The following is a 19,161-nucleotide window of genomic DNA, read 5'->3' as shown; positions in this document are numbered from 1 at the left end:
ACAGCAAGCTGTGGAACGATTTCTGGGTTCATATACCAGGTCGGACAACGCTTGGATCTAACACAATTCTTCTAGGACTCGATCTTTAAATAAGTTGACGTCAGCAACGCAATCGTTGAGAAAAAGTCTTCTTTATGGAGTATTTTTTTTTTACGGCAAAGTGATAGCTACGCATTATTGTCAGCGTAGTAGGGTCCAGATAGTGGCGACTGACGATAGATATTAACCTCTCCAGTCCAATCAATTATGCCGGATTGTTTGAAATCGTTTTTTTTATGCAACCACACGGTACCATGAGAGATGATTACCCTCGACAGTCTTCACGATTATGCCGACCTGTTGGAACCGGAGATACTCAGGCCGATCCTGGAACGCGACACTTATATAGGCCATTATTGCGGGTTTACCACTTTATACAATGGCTTCATGTACCACCAGCGATTTAAAGCCTTTAAATTAATATGAGATCATTATGACAGGAATAAATGCTTGTCTCGATCATGCTAGTTTTAAAGTCCAAGATAAATGGAGCAATTATTAATCTGTATTATCTACGTCACGTGTTTGTGGTTAGAACAATTGCCTTCAAGAGTTGCACTTAAGTTATTATTTCGCCTACTGCGCAGGAGTCGTGACTGATTTATACAATAGTTCGAAGTATGTTCACTTGATTTGTGCTAAAGCACGTCCTTTGTTGATTGTCATTTAAATCAGGAGCAAAGTGACTGCGTGGATAATAAAAAACAGTTATTAAGATTGGATTGGATTTGCTCGTAGGATTATATTCGCCCGGATAGCGACCACCGTACACGAGGTGCTAAAACCCGCCATAGTGGCCCACGTAAGTGTCGCGGTCTGGGATCAGTCTGTATATATCCAACAGGCCGGCATAATTGTTTCGACTGCCGATGTAATCATCTCTCGTCAGTCGACATTCTATAGGACCCAACTCCACTTACCATCAGGTGAAGTGGAATCACTTTGCTGTAAACATATAAAAAAAATGCCATAAAATACTGTACTTATTTATAACTTGGAACTTAAGAGGTTACTTGATGTGACAGCTTGCAAACCGGTTAGGCATCAGAAATAGATCGTAGTAGTATAATAATAATATCAGTCCTGTATTATATACTGTCCCACTGCTGAGCACGGGCCTCCTCTACTACTGAGAGGGATTAGGCCTTAGTCCACCACGCTGGCCTAGTGCGGATTAGTAGACTTCACACACCTTCGAAATTCCTCGATCGTAGTAGTACCTGCCAGAAAGTCGACAGCATATCTTACCTACCCAGCCGGTCTCTCGCATACAAGATATCTAATGATAACTCCATAAGGATCTACACCATTGAAAAGTATTTTTGACGTTGAAAATATTTATTATTGTTACCTATGCTATTATATATAGCTGAAGACTTTATTTTGTTTAAACGCGCTTATCTCACGAACTACTAATTCGAAATGAAAAAACCTTTTTGTGTTGCATAGCAATATTAGAGTATTCATGAAAAATGTTACAAGACAAGTCCTTCGCCGCATCTGTATGCACGTCTGAACGCAATAAAATCAAAAACTACCCATCGGACTTCGATGAAATTTGGTATGGAGGTAGTTTCAGACCCTAGAAAGTATATAAGTTACTTTTATTCCCGGGAAAATTTATAGCGAGCCTTTTATCCCGGATAACGCGGGCGAGACTGCGCGAAAAAGCTAGTATTATATAAAGAAATAAGAAATCACCAACACCGCCTTTAGGCTCCACAGCATATTTATTTTTTCCTCTTTATTTTAAATTTGCAAAAAACAGTTAAAAATTAAAATTAAAATCAATATTAAAACATAACAAATTGTGTAATTATTACTACGAGTATCGTTACCTTTCAACATACAAAAACACGTGATCTATCAATAACCAGTCTTATTATTAAAGCGTCAGAGTTCCTTATACCACGTTATCAGTTGCACTGCGGTTTATTTAAGGTCTAACCATTCCATGGTTAGTGTGATTTTAACGTTTGTGTGGTGCTGACCAGTGTAAAATGCTTTAAAAATATGTATTTATTTTATGTTTTATTTTTCTGCTTTGTTAGTGGTGGTGTTATTAAAAATGATCTGTTTCCGTTAAATATAGTGCATTATAATGATTTTCATGCTAGGTGAGTTTAAGTGTTCTTTATTTAAAATGTATAAAAACGAATCCCTATTTCCCTTGGTCACGCCATCACGCGTGAACGGCTGGACAAATTTCACTATTTTTTTTGTTGTGTTTGTTGTTGTCAGGAGAAGGTTCTTATGAAAGAAAAAAAACAAAAAAATGCGCGGAAAATTAGAATATTTAAGAAGACTTAACGAAAATATTAATTTTATGTAACTGTCAATTGTTTAAAATAAGTGTCAGCGATTGACAGAATGCGCGCTGTAAATACATAGTTAAGACGGGTCAACTAGTTTAAAATATTTGTTTTATTTCGTTTTTATTTATTCGATTTATTTTAAACAAACATGAAACTTATTGGTAACTATATTGAAAACATTTAATTAATATTTGGCTTGTATTAAATTAATTGTATTTTGTGAAAATTCAGAATTTATCTGTTTTCATTTAAGTGTATAATTAAGCATGAGAAATTATAAAATAATATTAATCGTTATAAAATATACGGAACATTTTAATAATAAATTAATAACTGCTTTCATATTAAAATTACTAAGACTTATTTACTTGTAACTTCTATTTCTTCCTCCTAGTTTGTTATATTTTGAACTGATACGATTATTGAATGATTTAATTGTCGCATAATTATTTCACGAACAGCATTTTCCTTGCCGAAAATTGCTTCTTTTTTAAAGACTATCAATTTTTAAAAAAGAAACGTTATTCCAATAAATCACGTGAAAACAACATGACAATAGGTATTATTACTAACTTATTATTGCGTCTGATATTTTTGATAAGCCCAGTTTTATTCTAAAGAGTGGCATTCGGCAGTCAGTCGGTATACAACCAATACAATTCGCTCTCTTAATAAAATAATGACGTATTCCAAAATTGTTAATTTGTGGGAATCGTCGTTTTGGAATGGGTCATTATTTTATGTCATAAATATACATGTTCTAGGACATTTTTTGTAGCAACCGGGTCGTATTGTTCTTTAATGAAGGGAGACAAAATATAATGTTGTATTATAGGAATAACGACAACGGTTTTTTTTAAATCTCTGAACATTACATTCACCAAATTAAATCAATAATATATAATTTAGATTCTATCATCGATATATATGTACTACGTACTAGATTTGGCGTTCCGAACATTCACTGTGTTCAACTGAATTGAACTGTAATCCATTCAAACTGATTTTAGTATGGTGTCAATATTGATGCTTATGGTTGTGTATGGAGTGGCGCTCATAATGAAAACACGCTAGTCTAAGTGCAAACTTGGATGTGAATAAATAATATTAGTGAAATAAGTAAAATTATTTGTTGTACAGTTGATTAATGGGTTATAACAGTGACGTTTTGGTTGCCATTTTAGTTCAGTTTTTGAACACATAGTTCATATGGACGTTCGTATCTATAGGATATACGTCAATGGCGCGCTGCAAATATTGTGTAACACAGATGTATCGGTTGATAATTCAACATTCATAGTTCTTGGTTTAAAATAGGACAACGTCTGTCGTGTCAGCTAACAGGCCGGCATAATTCTGTCGACTGCCGAGGGTAATCATCTCTCGTCAGTCTACATTCTATTGGACCCCACTCCACTTACCATCAGGTGCAGTAGGGTAACTTTTTCCCTGCCTTTAAAAAAAAGGTTCTTGCGCAATATATTGCTGCATTGAATAAACTTAGTAAAACTTAAGTTAAGAAGAGTTGAGTTCCAGCAACATCAGGATTTACTTCCATTTAAAGCGCGTTATCAGTGTTTTAAAAACTTTGTGTGCGTAGGCGCATTACTGCCTATACTAAGTTTGGTAGGCTCCTTTGATATCAGGCAGAGGCCTTGATGATAAATATAAGTAAGTATTTTATAACAAAAATTTCCTGTTACTATAAATATTACAAATCTTCGTACAGTAATCTTAGAATACAATAAAAATATCTTTAATGAACTGAAGAAGATTGAAGAAAGAAAAATAGAACGATTGTATAACGTGTACATAAATAGAGAAAAAAAAACAAAGATGTATAATATAATGAACTCCCATTTAAATTCGCTAGACAGACAAGTTCCTTCTGTGTTTTCACCTGGTCTTTGGTCAAGTAGTGTAGTTCTATTTAAGTGACAAAGTAATTAAAATTTTAATGCTGCAAAGTCATTTAAAAACTGTTAAAATTGGCTGTAGTTATTTCGCTTAGTTAATATAAAACTAGAATGATGTGGCTATTTTCTATTACATATAATAATGTACAAAAACAAACATAGGACCAACCTATTTAGTTGCAGCAACTGTCGTATCATAGCATTTCTAACAATTGATAGCTCGTTGTAGTCATTTTGTGTTATATGTCTGATGCAACATTCTTTGTCTATAAAAGTAGTAATAATTACGTATACCGATAAATGCAATAAAAAAAAAGCGGCGATTGCCTAATTGGTTGTGGAACGGACTGCCGAGATGAATGTGCGCAGGTTCTAATCTCAAGGGCTTTTTTTTTTTTTCATCTCTGACTTTTCTAAAAAAATTATGTGTGTATTCTTTGCGAATTATCGCTTGCTTTAATGGTGAAGGAAAACATCGTGAGAAAACTTGCAGACCTGAGAAATTCTCTATTAGGAATTTTCGAGGGTGTGTGAAGTCTATCAACCCGCACTAGGCCAGCGTGGTAGACTGAGGCCTAATCCCTCTAAGTAGTAGAGGAGGCCCGTGCCCAACAGTGGGACAGTATATAACATAGGGCTGATATCACTACATAGTATAAAACAAAGTCGCTTTCTGTGTCCTTATGTGTGCTTAAATCTTTAAATCTACGCAACGGATTTTGATGCGGTTTTTTTTAATATATAGAGTGATTCAAGAGGAAGGTTTATATGTATAATAATAACATCCATTAAATAGTGGCGAAATACTGTTATTTTGTTATGTTATACCCGTGCGAAGCCAGAGCGGGCCGCTATGTTTTTATATACAACGTTCACAGTTTTTCTGTAGTGTATTTAGTATCAGCATTGCACCCGTGCGAAGCCGGTGCGGGTCGCTAGTTATATATATAACGCAATAGGAAATTACTGAATCATAGGACGAACTCTTTTTTTCGCGGGCAAAAACCTTTTTATCGCTATTGACAGCGGAGATATTATTGGAACGGTGATGTAGGTTTACTGGTGTCAATGTCGACATTCGGGAGTATACCATCGTCCGAGCGAGCATTTAGCCGAGTTCCTATTACTATATATACTGGCATATCGACTAAAAATCGCGGTGACCTTCGGCACATACGTGACGGCCTCTAGGAGTCTTGTTGCAACCTTAGTTAACTCTTGATTTGATAATATATAATCATATCAGCCATCATTATATACTGTCCTATTAGTGGGCATGGGACTCCTCTACTACTGAGTGGGAATAGGCCGTAGTCCACCACGCTGGCCTAGTGTGGATTGGTAGACTTCACATACCTTCAAATTTCTTATAGAGAACATCTCAATTTTGCAGGTTTCTATGCAATGTTTTCTTCGTTGTTAAAGGAAGCGATAATTCACAAAGAATACACACATCATTTTATAAAAGTTAGTTGTACCCTTGGGATTTGAACCTGCGGACATTCGTGCCGGCAGTCCATACCACACCCAAGGCTATCGCCTTTACACTGACTCTTGGTTTACAAACGGCATAGTTGGAGTACGGGAAAACACAGACAAAATACGACGTAGTTTTCCTCATAGCAAGGCATAAATTAAATCGGGGAAGTCTTTCGGCAGGGTCATGGCCCGAGCCTACCTATTAAAGAGTCAGTTAATCATCAGAGGAACAAACAAGAGTGACATAGAGTCACATTTACAATTGATCTATCTAAGGTCTAATTGACACATTGTGACGTTGAACATTTAAAATTCATATCTAGGGTTGCCGACATTTTATTAGGCTTTTATTTATGATAATGAATTGATGGAATGGATGGTCAATAGACAGAATGTTCTATTTTTAAAATCAATGAGACGAGCCACTACCTCATGACGATAATACTTTTTATGATGATAGTAAAATTTTAAAAAATAAGGAAGTATGTGCCAGTTGTCCTTATTTAAAATATTTCATACTCCATAGATTTCAATGAGTCCTTGATTCATTCAAACTTTCAATGATTTAATTATGACAATACACAAATACACACATTCATACATTCAATCCCTATAGGGGGAAAGGCACAAATTATGTACCCTTTTTCCGCCGTACATAATCCGTCCCATGATATGATAGGCGACGAACACCACCACATCGGGCATAAATTTCAGACTTCGGGCTGACACTGAATAGAAAAACACAATATCACTGCTCGACTTGGGAGTCGAACCTAAGACCTCAGCACTGCAGTCGTACCGCAATACATCACCGAGGCTGTCATCGTAATTACGAGAATAATTTATAATAATATGTATGTCCGAGTAAAAACTATTTACTTGGTTATTTTTCTACATGACTGGTAAAGTATCACCGGTCTATATTTATTTTACAGACAGTTATTCAATTATTGAAACACTTCTTTACTTCACTAACAATTTACTGCATAGTAACAGTAGCGGAATACAAAATGTGCTCGGTTCGAGCGTCCAAACAAGTCTCGTACAAAAACTGCTACAAGATTGAGCTCTCGTCGTTCGGCCGGTCCTTATATTGACAGCAATCGACCTCCCTCCTCTTCTAATACTTCCTCGATGTAATGATAGATGGCGCCACTGTCGCTCCGGAAATTCACCAATTCAACGAATAACCAGGTGCTGCGGCGACATGTACAACTTACACAAATTAAACGCTTAAGAAAGTGAAATCCTATGGCACGCACTTTCACTCCCAGTTACCAGACATGCCACTTGCGCAATTTACTATCTAAGTAGTGAAGTTTTACTGCTTCGGTACCGTAATAGGGTATTTGGCCATGTTTCATTCTGAGCACTTTGTATATGAAGATGTGTCGGCTCGTAGACTGCAGCCTTAATGGTGTCGGAGCGAACTGAGGTGTAGGTCGTCCGAAAAGAGAAAGTTATAATATCTGCCTACATTATACAATAAAAAAAAATTAACTATTGGCGGTCCGACCTACAGAATGAGTTCAAAGTGTGGTCTTTTAGGTTTGTATTTGTTATAATAATTTTTCCACTCAGTATTACCTCTAATTTTTTTCCTAGTAAATAGCTATATGCTGTCTCATAAGCATGCACCGTAATCATAGTCGTAAAGCTATAGTTAGACGACGCGAAAATTTTCTACGGAATTGTGTTCAAAAGAGAGTTTGAACTCTTTTTTCCTTGTCTATAAAACTCAAATTCCTCTCAATTTACTAAGCGTATGCCGCGCGTACAACCCTATGAATGTCTCATCATTGCTGCAATTGGACTATTCCAATAGCCTCGCACTAGGGTTGATACTCGCTTGATTTTTGTTTAACATTAATATATGCCGAGCCTACAACCCTATTGATGACTCATCATTGCTGCAATTTGACTATTCCAATAGCCTCGCACTAGGGTTGATACTCGCTTGATTTTTGTTTAACATTAATATAGGCCGAGCCTACAACCCTATTGATGACTCATCATTGCTGCAATTTGACTATTCCAATAGCCTCGCACTAGGGTTGATACTCGCTTGATTTTTGTTTAACATTAATATAGGCCGAGCCTACAACCCTATTGATGACTCATCATTGCTGCAATTTGACTATTCCAATAGCCTCGCACTAGGGTTGATACTCGCTTGATTTTTGTTTAACATTAAATATGGACTACGATGTATGATATATAACATGGAAATGTTTTGTGTAGTAATTTTGCCGTGACATTTGGCGTCAAACGGAAATCACATCTACAAGGCGATCGACTTTCGTATTTGGATAAGTAATCACATATCCCGATATTCTTGAGTTGACTACTCATTCGAGTAACAATATAATATACTCATTCATATAATTTGTTTTATAAATTACACACTTTTATTCTCGGAGCTCTGTAAATTAATCTATATATATAAAAATGAATTCCTATTTCCCTTGGTCACGCCATCACGCGTGAACGGCTGGACCGAATTCACAACTTTTTTTGTTGTGTTTGTTATTGACAGGAGAAGAATCTTATGAAAGAAAAAAATCAAAAAATTGCGCGGAAAATTAGCAAATTTAAGGTTATAGCTTAAGGTCCATTTTCATACATTTTGTTTCACCTTTAATCTGGGTAACTAAACAAGTATTGACAAGTAAAGAATTTAAATTCACGTCTAGTTAGTGATTAGTTCTCGCAGTTGAAAGAAAAACGTAAAAATAATCAATATGCATGGATATTTCGGCCTTTAAAATTTAATATGACGAAATTTTATTAATATTAATATTATGAAAAATGGACCTTAAGCTATAACCTTAAGAAAACTTAACGAACATATTAATTTTATATAACTGTCAATTGTTTGAAATAACTGTCAGCGATTGACAGAATGCGCGCTGCAAATTCATAGTTAAGACGGGACAACGTCTGTCGGGTCTACTAGTTTCCAATAAAAATGACAGAACGATAGTTTCGATAGATGATATGACTACAACATTAATGTGCGAACTTGATTTAATATTGTTGATATAAAATTATTCTTGTGAGGGTATTTGTGATGCTTTCAGCTATAAAAACACTAACGCCCGTATTCAAAGACGTTTTTATCTAAGGACCGAGGAAAGCTGTGATAACAAGTCTGTTTCTCAATATTAGCCAATCACAACGTCCCTATGTCTACGCACTGCGAAGGCTGCCATGTCAACACGGAGAAACAGACTTGTTATCACAGTTTTACTTCGTCTTTACATAAAAAACGTCGATGAAAAAGGGGGTAAGTGTTTGATTCTAACAGCTGGTGATGATGGGCCAGATAGTGTCAAATGACGAAATATGATGTCGCAACAAACAGCACAGTAAACAATAGATCCAATTTGGATAAAATATGAACAGATGTTACTTAGCCATCATGAATTTTACAATACGTATCTGTTTAAACTTAAATGCATTATAATGGTACGTATCAGGCGATGAGGTAGGTATGGCCTTCGTGATCATTTGGGGTAATGTGTTGTTGCAACATACAAAATTGTTAGTTTCCACACTGAGTACATAGAATGCCTCGTTTCTCGTTGCCTACCTCGTTGGCGTAGTTTTATTGCAGTCGCCTAAGACTTTCAGGTCTCGGCTTTGAATCCTGGGTCGGGTAAAGTGATATTGGGGTATTCAGCTCAGTACCAGTTCGGAGTTTTGGATTTGTGTCTGATAAAACGATAGGCTTGCCTCTATCACATCACAGGACGGGTCATGGCGAACGGTTGCACTAGATGTATCACTGCCTACTGCTTTAGGGATAAAAGGTGATTGATGTATTAAATTGATGATGATTTATTTGAACCCGTAAAATGTTATATATTATTTAGGTTCCGTCAATATTAACTCTACCACCAGTTCGGAAAGCAGTTCTCACCACAGAATAACGGGCAAGTCTGGTGTTGCTCTTTTCGAAATCAGTTTACATGATACATAAAAATAATACATTTATAAACTACAATACATGATACAGAGAAGAAAAAAAATACATAATTTGTTGTACAAAAACTAATTATCTGTTTACATTGTTAGATAATTGATTTTTTGGTATGACAAGGCAATCATTCTCCGACTGACTGCAAAAAAATCTCTAATTTTAACAAAAGGTCTCTGTGACACACTGCTTTGGTCACCTTTAATGTTAAATCAGATACAGTCGGTTATTAAATTGGGTACAAAGTCCTTCAAATAGTACCACGATGTACAAGGTCATTTTGACATTGCGTTAATAAATGAAATGTCTTCTTCAAAACAAGTTACCATAAGTCATTCTAACTGTAGACGTAAAAAAGATCAAGTTTTGAACAAAATAAATATAGGTAGTTAAAAAATCACTTTAATTTTACAAAAAGTCTGCAGTCAAAAACATACTCACATTTACCATATGCGCGCTAAACTACAAGATTTATAAAAAACTGAAAAAGAAAACCGTGATTTTTGGCGAAAAAATTTGTAATTCATTCATTATTTTTTAAACAATTTTAGCAGAGATAATGTTGTTTGTGGTTTTATTGTGTAACGCAACGCTCAAATGCTATCTGGCCTCCATTCGCTTTAAGATATCCTCTATCGGGAGAGATTTGGAAGCCGTGACAAATATATTTCCAACTCCTCTATGTCGTTTTTATTTGGTTCATTCCAATTCGGGTTAAGACTGGTTAGTGCTCTCTAAGACGCGCCGAGCGTCTAGAAACAGCACACAATGGCTTACGAAGGTAAAGTTTACACGTTCGACAGGCAGGAGAACGTCGATGAGCTCTTTAGGCGTATGGGTATGTATTTTTTTTTCTATCTTTTTGAATGGCGAGATAAGCTCGCCGTTCGCCTGATGGTAAGTGATACGACCACCCATAAACAGTTGAAATACCATCCAATAACTTGAATTACAAAGTATTGTTTGGCATTCCACTGCGCTCGCCATCCTGAGACATGAGGTGTTAAGTCTTATTATGTCCAGTACACTGGCTACAATATCTTTCAAATCGAGACTCAACAGTGACTACACACTGCTGCTTGGCGGCAGAAATAGCATTGCGGTGGTACCTACCTAGAACATACGATTTGAACTTGCTCACATTCGTCTCGGCAGTCCGTACCACACCCAACTACGCTAACGCCACACATAAACTTTCATATTTATACAAAAAATATCAACAATAGCGACTCGCCCTGGCTTCGTACCCATTATCACGCCAAATGATCCGGTGATGGTAGTCCGATTACTACCAAGATTAATACAATCACTTGCTATGCTTATTTACCTAAAAAAAAACATGATAATGCTCCAGCCGCCAGCAGTCCATAGGGAACCTTAATACATAAAGGATTGGGAATCAGGATGCAGTAAACTATTTTATTTATTGTATTCCCGCAGTACACCTAGGTAGGCGAACTCTCACATAGACCTTTAGTAAAATTCATGCCGCTGCTGATCCTAGCTTATAGGTCTTGTAAAAAGACCGTTATATAAAAAAAGGCTGAATTGATAATGCAAAGAGCCATACACCCAAAGTCGCTAAAGATAATTTCCGCAAACATATACAGAAAATAAATTGATACAGAAGGTTATCGCATTGACGTGCAATTTGAACATTCCGATTCACGCGACCTTCAACCTTAAGAATTATGTCGTGTAGATAAGATTTCTAAACCAGTGCATGATAGCGCGGGGTCAAGTTCGTCTTGAGCTTACGTAATCTGAATGTTAATTAGACATATGTAGAGGCTAGATTAGATTGGCTATCTACCATAAATAGCTTTCTTGTAACGTTCGTATAGAGAGATTTCTAGGGGCCTAAATGATCTTCTTGACTTTTAGGTATCTCGGTGAATTGTGGACGCGTTAGGTCTATAATGCACTCCAGTTTCCTTTTATAGTATAAACCAACTAACGAAGATTTTGCCTATATTTAGTAGTCTCTGCCTGTGCCATCCACAAGCCAAAATGAATCTTGAATGCACTGGCGAAAATGTTTAGGGAAGAACGGATGGTATTTAGTTTTACAATGTTTACTATTATACGAAAATCATCAAGTATTCGTCACTTCACGGTACTTTCCAATTAAACCAAGGTAATATCTCTTTTGAGCTGGTCCATTCGTATTGATAATAAGGTGACTCACTATTACAAGGTTCTATGTTATGGGTGAATATTTGAACATAGACATATTCGGTGTTCATAAATTAAATTCAAATATTGCTCCCAGTCGCGATCTTTATCGATTCGATGTAAAGTTTATCGTACTTATATACTATGTAAATCAAAGGCACAGTCTGTAAATCGATATTCAGGTCAGAATTTGGATTTGAAAAATGTTCTCGAATGGCAATGAGAAATGACACATATGGTAATTAGTATTTGAAAAATGGTAATTAATATTTGCTTAATGGTAATTATGGTAGGTGGTTGGTAGGTAATAAGTAATTAATAAATACCGTTAAAATCATATAATATATTTATGAATTACATATAAGTCTTTAATATATAAAGATTGACAACAAACATATCTCCTCATTGCCACCATTATAATATATAATAATTGTAACGCAACATGATTAACCGATTTTGCTCTTAATAATCAATAAAGTTTGGTCAGCAAAATAAATACATCTAACAAAACAACAGTCTTGTTTAATTATTACAATAATATTATATTTTAAAATCAACAGAAATGAGAAAATCCTTTATAAAAATGTGTTAAACATCGATCTTGACTTAATTCTTCAAGGAAATAATGCTAAAATGATACAATATGTCGAATGTCAACGGACCACCTGATATTCAGAGGGACTAGTTGCTTTGGGTGTTTGGAAATGAATTGTAGACATACTAAGCATGTCGGAAAATTACAATGTGATAGCAAAAATGAATCTAATAATACTATGAATAAAGAAACTATTATTGATGAGTTGGGTTGGTGAAACACTTGTGCTAGACGATCTGTCAGAAGACCCCGGATGTCCTGTTGTTCAAAAATATTATGCATCTGATTCCGATTCATGTTTAAATATCTTTTAAGTTCTTATGTTATAATTTATCAGTTTATCTCATAACCTTAATTAAGAAATACATTTACATGCGACTAGTTCAAAATATTATTTTTAGTTGATTTTATTTTTCATATGACAATTCCGATAGGTCTAAAATCTTTTCAACATTTCTTTGTTTGTAGTCTTCTAGCTCTTGGTGTTAATTCTTAAGCTGATAATATTTTTTTCTGTGCTCTTCGTTTTTTTTATCGTTGTTTTTCTTTTTGTTTTTCCTGGGCGTATAATATAGGATCGGCTTTAATTTTTGCGTATCTATTTCTAAGCACAATTCTGGCTTTTGCTTATACTTCTTCATTAGATTTTTTATTCCGAGGCATCTTTAAACAGTGAGATGGTAAGCGATACGATCATCCATAAACAGTAGCAAGTCTACCTAGAATTTTAAATTACAACGTACTGTGTGGTACTGCGGTTGTCATCCTGAGAAATCATAAGGCGTTAAGTCTCAAGATGCCCTGTAATTACATTATTTACAATTTTCTTCGAACCGACACACAGCAGTGCATGCACACTGTTTCTTGGCGGCAGAAATAGACACTCAAGAGAGCTACCTTCACTTTATCTAAAACTTCTATTGACTGGTGGTAGGTCTTTCATATGTGAGAGTCCGCCTGGTTAGGTACCACCGCAATGTCTTTTTCTGCCGGCAAGCAGCAGTGTGTAGTCACTGTTGTATTCCGGTTTGAAGGACATTGTAGCCAGTGTAACTGCTGGACATACTAAGACTTAACATCTCTTGTCTCAGGATAGCGAGTGCTTTGGAATACCAAACTATACTCTGTAATTCAAGGTGTTGGATGGTGTTTCTACTGTTTATAGGCTGTCGTGTCGCTTACCATCAGGCGAATGAAGGGCTCGTCTCATCATTCAAAGCTAATAAAATAAAAAAAAAACTATTAGTGAACTTTCCTAATATAAGAATTTATTAAACCATTAATTGCATAAGTCTCTATACTATTAATTACTTCTTAGGGATCAAATAACGTTTATTGTCTTAAGTTTTAATAAACAATGTATAAAATACGATAATAATACATTTTTGTTTACTTCAACTTTACGCAATACTAATTACAATTTGTTATTGCCAATTACCGTTTACCAAAATTCAAACGGTAAACACGGTAATTATAATGACGGTAAGTCGTTTTTGCTACATTTTATTTTATAAAACATTGTTTATACTAATTTATAATTTAAGAAACATAGAACAGTACAGTTTAATTTATGACGATAATTATAGTTAATCCAAATTGTAAATAAGCAACACAGACTTACCACAGCAAGCTCAAACGGAATTGAGAAAAATTTGTGACAAACTCTTTTTCTCGACGATAAATACGAGCTGCAGCTGCCGTATAATCAATTCTTGATGAGTAACCCGCTTGAGTCGCGAGAGGAAACTCAGCTCTAGCCGCAGAATAAACCAAACAGGCACCGACACGTTCCGTCTAAGTTTTAACATTTTGACTATTTCAGCAAATGGTAGTTAGAACAATGTGTTGGGAAAAATGTCAGTGATTAAAAATAATATTAAAGTGATCTTTATAGTTTGTAATTTTGGTAGCTTGTAGAGTATGTATTCTATTACGTGAATAGTTTAAAAAAATACGATCTTCAAAAGATTTTTACTACTTTTCGTACACGGATTGCTAAAATTTGGAAATTATGACACGAATGGTAATTAGATTTCAGGCATGTTTTTGAGGATAGCTTTTTTATTTATTACATACAATACGGATATGTTTTGCACATGCACATATAGCCCAGGAACCAAGCTTTAGGAAAAATAAAAAAAAACATTAATTAATATTTGACTACGTAGTTATTTACTTAGAGCCGCGTAATATGCACATGTTCAAATATTCACCCTTATGTTCTACGTGCAAATTGAAAATGAAATAAATTAAGTCTGGCCAGATGGCGAGACGATCTGCGCAAGAGGGCCGGCAGAGACTGGATGCATAAAGCAGCTGAGCAGGCTCTGTGGCGTACCTTGGAAGAGTCCTATGCTCAGCAGTAGACTGTAACGGGCTTATGATGATGATGATGATTATAAATAAAAGGCAAAATTACCAATAATCTCAAAAAATAAATAAACGAGGAACCATGAATAGGGTACCGGACTCGTTTTTGTTCTTTACTATTAACAAATATTTACATAATATAAATTATAACACAGAAGGAATTATTAAAATCCGGTAAAAAATCAACAAGTTATAAGTCTTTAAATTTCGGTGGAAGGGGTAATTAACAAGAAACAGAAAAGAGACGAAATACCCACATGTGATGTCAACGGGAATTACGACGCGTGCAAAAGAAAGAGATGAAGCGATATCCCCATATCGCGCCCACTTCTGGAATGAAATGAATGAATGAAAATGAATTACTGGCTCATTTTTTAACCAATTTTTAAGAAGTTTTCGCAGGAGTGCTTCTTTTTCGTATTATTAACCATTACATATAGAATAATGTACAAAATCAAGCATAGGCCGGTGCCCTATTATTGTCTTTTATAATTTTTACAGACATGAAATTTAATTTTTGCGACGATAATAAAAACTAAAACATAGGGCCTTGTAATAGTGAGCCAGCGAATATGTTAACAGCGCGACTTTATACTTAATAATGTCAAATTCCCCTTCGCTTTAAAGACTTCAATGCCCTTTAAACCAGCGATTTGTAATGAATCAATAAACTGCGCAATTGACTACACGATTATTTCGCTTATGGCTGATAAGTGTTTACATTCAATCAGTCAGATGACTGAAATGAGCTAAAGATTGATTGAAGACATCTTTTCGTAATGATGATGATCGGACTCCGGTGAGGGTCGCCGGAGTCCGATGGATGAGGGCGGCCCAGAACCGGTCCCTGTGGCGCTCAATGGAGGAGGCCTATGTCCAGCAGTGGACGATTCAAGGGCTGAAATGATGATCTTTTCGTGATTAAAGTACGTCATCTGTGTAAATAGGTAGTTAAAAATTAAATATGCCAAAAATGATGCTGGTGGTAGGTACTTCAAATGTAAAAGTCCGCCTGGGTAGTGTACTACCGCAATATCTATTTCTGCCGCCAAGTAGCAGTGTGTAGGTACTGTTGTGTTCGCGTTTGAAGAACATTGTAGCCAGTATAACTACTGGACATAATAAGACTTAACATCTTATATCAGGACGGTGAGCGTAGTGGAATACTAAATAATACTTTGTAATTCAAGGGGTTGGATGGTGTCTCTACTGTTTATGGGCGGTCGTATCGCTTACCATCAGACAAACGGCAAGCATGTCTCGTGATTCAAAATAAAAAAAGAATTAAGCAGTTACGAATCAATGACTTACTTAGAAGTCTTTTTCTATAGCGTAAATATAGAAGTAAGTAGATCATAATAAAGAGATTGTCACAGTACATACACAGCCGATCTTGATGGAAGGTAATGGTGTTCAAGGATAGGGTGTGTTTGGACTTTGGCAATCTCACTCGCCATAGGAAATGAAACAGCAAGCTACAGTGAAAAGGAACCCGACACAACATAATATGTAGGTACTAATAGGCATAAACGGTCTGGAAATCGTTCTAATGGTAAGATTCTACATGAAAGGAAGTCGGCAGGAATCTGGTTGTATGGACCTTTTGCCACTGGCAAGCTATCACTACACGTTGATTTCCTACTGGTTTTTCTAGTCAGTGGATTTTATTAGACGGTTTTAGTATCTTTTCTAAGCGGCCTATCATGGAAGACCTTGTAGATCTTGATTCTGTCACTTTGAAATTTCGAAAGTATGAAATTAATACGATTGCCTCAGTGGTTGTATTACGGTACTATGCTGGTCTTAGGTTCGATGCTCGGATCGGGGCAAAGTGATATCGGGTTTTTCAGTATTAGCCCGGAGTCTGGAATTTGGACTCAATATGGTGATAGGATCGCTCCCTCACATATGGGACGAAATACACATGGCGGAATGTGGGTGCAGCACTGCAGCAGTTGCACTTCTGCATCCCCTTAGCGAATAAGAGGTGTGAGTACTAGTGTGTTAAATCAAAATAAACAAAATAATCACTGGCAAAACTCCCAGGATAGAACTTTCACTAGAACCATGTATTTTATACATATTTTTCCGGGATAAGTAGTCTATGTTCTGTAAATTATTATCCAATAACGATCATTGAAATTAACAGTACTCCTTAACATTTTCAAGTAAAATATATCTAAATATAGACAGAGCAACGTTTCCGGCATTAACCGTGACTTTCATTTATATAATTTGTTTCGTAATCCATTCTGACTTATAAATAAACTCTAAAGCGTGACATTGGCATTGAAGTAAATTAAAATAAAACTTGCTTTAATCGCAAAAAGATTTCTTGTAAGCGAAAGTTCTGGTAGGTCCTGGTTTATTTCTGCCGTAAAACAGTATTGTGAACATTGACGTATATTCTATAGACACGAACGTCTATATAAACTATTTTTTCAAAATCTGAACTAAAATAGCAACCACAACGTCACTGCTATAACCTATTTATACATTACGTTTATGTTTTGTCGTATCGCCTACCATGGGCATGCTCCTTCCATCATTGAATTGTAATACAATCGTTTTTTTATCAAAAGTATTGAGCTGTACATTCCCATTTACATCTGACAGAAATAATATTATTTTAATTAATAGAACACCCAATAAGACAAACACCATACATTATTATATTTTTACACAAAATAATTAATTGGTGCAATACATAGAGGCTGATATCAATTGCAAATTATAAGAATGCGCCAGGTGACGTCAGTGTGTCACAAGCATTTCTTGTAATAGAAGCAATTCAGGGATTTTACCGAGCGGCAGATTTGTGTGTGTCAACTCACCTGGAAGAGGAAAATCTTACGAATAGCTACCTACGCTCTATGGTTCGAATGTGGTTGTAGTGTGTTTTAATTTCAAGTTGAGGAGAATTATATTATGTTTCTCTGCTCCATATTAACCGAGATTCTGAAATACGAGCCCAATATGGCGATAATCTCACCAATCATATCATGGGAAAGAACACACCAGCAGAAATTTTGCAAAACCCAAATCACTAGCCGACCCGGGAATCGAATCCAAGACCTCAGCACTGCAGTCATTAGCAACCTAAAAAAAATAGATGCAAGGATAATAATAAGTTGGATAGTGCCACCAATTAACGTCCAACGTTTAAAATAGTTGTAATTTCTGGGTTAGTTGCATCAGAATCCGCGGTCGATTCTGTACAACAATTATAATTGGAAGGTATTGCGAAACTAGGCTAGGCATTTTATATGCAATATCTCTGAGATATCGTGGCCGAATACATAGAGATCTTAACGATATTGATAATTTTTATATTTAAGGTTTATTTGACGCAAATGATCCAATACTTAGCCATTGATTGATAAATATTTTCTACCACTTTATTTAAAAAAAGCAGACCTAACGGAATTTTAATATTTTGGAATGAATTATGCATTTGAACAAAGAACACTATTGTAGGAGCATATTAAAAATATTAGGGTTATATGTCCATATTAGTCTATATTCTGATATGAAAGGGCCTCTTTTGCCCAGGATAGTAGCGTTAACTCCTAAATAATATGATAGTTAACTTTAGGTAAACAGTACGTGGCTAAACGAATTCCATATTACCTTTAGAAGATGCGCTGAGAGTGATTTAACTTGGGTATTGACCTGCAACTTTAAACACATCTATGAATATATTATATACTAGCTTCCGCTTGCAGCTTCGCCCGCGTGGATTTCGGACTTCAAAAATGGAGGAGGTGCTCAATTTGTCGGGATGTTTTTTTAATGTATTGTGGTATGCAGGTGGTCCGATTGTCCGGTCAGGGTCTGATGATGGGATCCTGGTGAAATCGAAGGAAGCTTATAGCATGATTCAGAATTCACGCGTGATGGCTTATTATTAGCGTATTTCATGTATAACTTTGGTGTTTCTATACCGATTTCTATGATTCTTTTTTATGGAATATTTAATAATGTTAACTTTTATAATTAGGGATGACTGAGAGTGTTATAAACGTAAGAGTAGACAAATATAATGAGAAAGCTTCGAACTGCTAAGCTATCGGGAGTTACACGTGTTATTGTGAGTCAACCATAAAAGATAGACATATGCTGTCGTGGGATATTTTTACATAATTTTAAGGAGAACATTTCCGTCATACATGATTTCTGCGTAGCTTTAACCATTAAGGTTGCACTCGCGACGGAAGCTTAAAAATGGAGTAACTTCTCCCGTTTTCCCAACATTTCCCTTCACTGCTCTGCTCCTATTAATTGTAGCGTGAT

The 19,161-nt window shown here is 35.7% G+C and overlaps 1 protein-coding gene across 1 annotated transcript in view; it reads left to right on the top strand.

Moving 5' to 3' along the window:
- Nucleotides 1-1,915: 1,915 nt before the first annotated feature.
- LOC115449824 (apyrase) overlaps nt 1,916-19,161 on the top strand; it is a 34,357-nt gene continuing 17,111 nt past the window's right edge. Inside the window, exon 1 of the mRNA XM_030177717.2 lies at nt 1,916-2,156. Within this exon, the coding sequence (XP_030033577.2) occupies nt 2,053-2,156 (104 nt within the window). The 5' untranslated portion in view covers nt 1,916-2,052. The remainder of the gene's footprint in view (nt 2,157-19,161) is intronic.

Source organism: Manduca sexta, chromosome 9 (assembly GCF_014839805.1).
Source record: "Manduca sexta isolate Smith_Timp_Sample1 chromosome 9, JHU_Msex_v1.0, whole genome shotgun sequence".
Taxonomy (NCBI): Eukaryota; Metazoa; Arthropoda; class Insecta; order Lepidoptera; family Sphingidae; genus Manduca; species Manduca sexta.
This window is presented reverse-complemented; position numbering and strand designations above follow the sequence as displayed.